At 41.7% G+C, this 3,028-nt stretch overlaps 1 protein-coding gene across 1 annotated transcript; it reads right to left on the reverse strand.

Moving 5' to 3' along the window:
- Positions 1–362: 362 nt before the first annotated feature.
- LOC106345117 (histone H1.2-like) lies at positions 363–1,561 on the reverse strand. Its single transcript, XM_013784373.1, has 2 exons — positions 1,418–1,561; positions 363–1,337 (listed from the first exon to the last, which is right to left on the reverse strand). Exons 1-2 carry the CDS (start codon positions 1,559–1,561, stop codon positions 363–365), a joined length of 1,119 nt encoding a protein of 372 aa, XP_013639827.1.
- Between the last annotated feature and the right edge of the window lie 1,467 nt (positions 1,562–3,028).

The raw sequence follows: 3,028 nt of genomic DNA on the forward strand, positions 1-3,028 counted from the left end.
TACTTGAGGTCTCAACTTTCACTTGAAACAGATCAAAACCCTCAACAAATGTAGCTTGGGACAGGTCCCGCAAGTCTTGTGTACTCAATCCAAAATCAAAATCATTAGTTTTTGTAGCAATCTTTTTCCCATCCTATTCATTAAAATTTAAAACAATGCATATAAGAAGAAGCCATTTATTCATAACACAAACAAAGCATTACATTCATAGAGTTTCATACACAAACAGTCAAACATATTATACTTTAGAAACCTATTACACAAAGTTTCACATTCCATATTACATAATATTACACAGTCAATATGAAGTTCCAAAAGCCTAGCTCCAGCACCCTAACTCAAGCATCGTAGTTCCAAGTTCATCAAGTTCTACACTTTCTCTTAGGTAGTACCTTTTTTGTTGGAGTAGGTTGATCGCCTTTGCGCTTAGGTGGAGCTTGAGCGCCTTTGCTCTTAGGTGGAGCTTGAGCGCCTTTGCTCTTAGGTGGAGCTTGAGCGCCTTTGCTCTTAGGTGGAGCTTGAGCGCCTTTGCTCTTAGGTGGAGCTTGAGCGCCTTTGCTCTTAGGTGGAGCTTGAGCGCCTTTGCTCTTAGGTGGAGCTTGAGCGCCTTTGCTCTTAGGTGGAGCTTGAGCGCCTTTGCTCTTAGGTGGAGCTTGAGCGCCTTTGCTCTTAGGTGGAGCTTGAGCGCCTTTGCTCTTAGGTGGAGCTTGAGCGCCTTTGCTCTCATCTGGAGCTTGCTTGGCTTTGCTGTTTAGTGGAGCTTCTTCAGCTTCTTTCTTGCTAGGATAGTTTCCTTCACCAGTCAAACTGATTGCGTCCCTGAGCTGTGAAACATCAATCTCCATCTTCTCCATCCTCTCTGTAAACACCCTCTCCATATTCGCCATTTGCATACTGAGCACATCTCCCAATGAAGTGACAGATGTGCGGATAAGACCCTCAATGAAACTCTTAGTTTCAGGACCAAAAGTCAGATACTTTTCTGCTGATCGCTTACACATCACCTTCTTCTTTCTTGTCTCTGCTCCTTCATCAAGAAACTTTCTCTTGCCTTTTCCTGCAACCTTAACCGAAGAGCTTTCCTCGTCTGCTACAACATCCGTATGATTCACGCTCTTATCAGCTTCTGACCCTCTATCATGGCAGTCGGGTTCCTCCATTTTAGTTTCTTCAGGGTCTAAAACTGGCCAGTCTGTGCTGCTCCAATCATACTTGTTCCTGATCCTCTCCAAAAGAAGGTCCACTCGTTCATCTTCCACCTTACCCTTCCTTATATAGTCAACATCTAGAAACACATCACCATTACCAGTCACTGATATGACCGAGAACAAGTTATCCTGCAAAGAGTTAAAACATTAAAATCCAAACCAAATATATACAACAACCATATAAAAGAAAAAAACAGAGAGAATGTTACCTTCTTAATTAAGGAGTCCTCGAGCTCAATGATGTCTTCATAAGAAACTTTTGCAACTCCTTTCCAATTGCCACACCTTGGACCTTTGAAGCTGTCTGAGACTCTTCTGCCTAATATTTCTCTAAAATCAGGAATTGCCTCCATAATCTAAATCTGGAGAGCATAGGAGAAACCCTCGAAAATGTAGCTCTCCTTCTTACCCAACTTCTTCCTAGCCTTCTCAATCGAACTCAGCAGGAAATCATACGAGTGAAGACCCCAATGGAACTTCCGAACTTTGTCAAAATCCATCAGCAACTTGATGTACATATGAGGGATGGACACCTTCTCATCTCTCCCCATCACCACACCCACTATTACACACAAGTAGATCAACCTCATCTTATCAAGCCGCGTCCAAGTGTGAACTTCTTGTAGATGAACCTTTCTGATCGACTGTAAGGTGATCTTACCACCTGTGTGCAGTAGGTTACTCCAAAAAACCCCGTCGTTTTTCCATTTCACTACGTCACTGTTAGTTTCCCGTGTAATCTTGAGGCCTGTCATAGCATGGTACTCCTGAAACGAAAACCGGAGAGGCGTCCTCGCAAAAACAAACCACTTCTCATGCAGCTTTGAGGTAATCAGCTGCCTACATATGAAGCTATCCACTAGTTTCCTAGAGAACTTGAGATCATTTTCGGCAATAGCCATGATATGTGTGAAAACAGGATCTGTCTTCACATCATCGTACTATGCACACATAGCTTTCTTCAGATCTCTGATAAGTTCCATGCGGAAACTGTTGTTTATCTTCTTAACCCGAGGTTCTGAACCCTCTGCATACAATCGTTTGGGTAGCTCAAGCTCCATATCTACAAAAGATAATAAAAGACATGGTTGTTAACACCAAAAGACATAACAACAATATCAACAAACGTCCGAAACAAGCGTAAGAGTGAAACTGAGCCAAACACAAGATAATAATGAAAAGCAAAACACCATTGTCTAATCAAATTTAGAACACATTTGATCGATTAATCAAATAAGACAAGTCAATCTCCATCTCGCAATCAAATCAGCAAACTGGCAATTAACAGTCAAATACACACAAACTTTGTTCAGCGAAATCAGTATCGTAACACTCACAAAGACAAACACAAACACTAACATTTTTCAATAAAATCGGTTCACATAATCAAAAAGTCAATTCAGACAAGCAAACAAATATTGATCCAAGTCAAAGTAACAAACTTAATAGTGAAACAGAGACAAACACCAGAACAAAACCAAATATAAAACTCAGAAACAGATAGACTATCTTTTTGTTTACAAACGAAATTAATTTACCAAACCATAAAAAATGAAATCAATTCAAAAACGCATACACACATCAAACAATAACCGAATCGAGGAACATGAAATAAAGAAAGATCGGACGTAATACCTTAGCTTAACGCGATTTCAGAGAAAGAGAGAAGCAGAGAGAACCGTCACGAAGCGACGCGGCGGCAAGAGGAGGAGATACGCGGATAGAGGCGGAGAGAATCGACGAGGCGGCGAGAGGAGAAGCGACGCGGAGAGAAGCGGAGAGGTCGCGAGAAGCGGAGAGGCGGAGAGAGGTGGAGAGAA

The sequence above is a fragment of the Brassica oleracea genome, chromosome C5, assembly GCF_000695525.1.
Source record: "Brassica oleracea var. oleracea cultivar TO1000 chromosome C5, BOL, whole genome shotgun sequence".
Classification (NCBI taxonomy): Eukaryota; Viridiplantae; Streptophyta; class Magnoliopsida; order Brassicales; family Brassicaceae; genus Brassica; species Brassica oleracea.

What these genes read in the sequence shown, in the direction of transcription:
- LOC106345117 (XM_013784373.1), bottom strand. Translation starts at nt 1,561, where the DNA reads ATGGAGGCAATTCCTGATTTTAGAGAAATATTAGGCAGAAGAGTCTCA. An exon ending in AGGACTCCTTAATTAAGAAG is followed by an intron (nt 1,338 to 1,417) that starts GTAACATTCTCT and finishes AACTCTTTGCAG; the next exon opens with GATAACTTGTTCTCGGTCAT.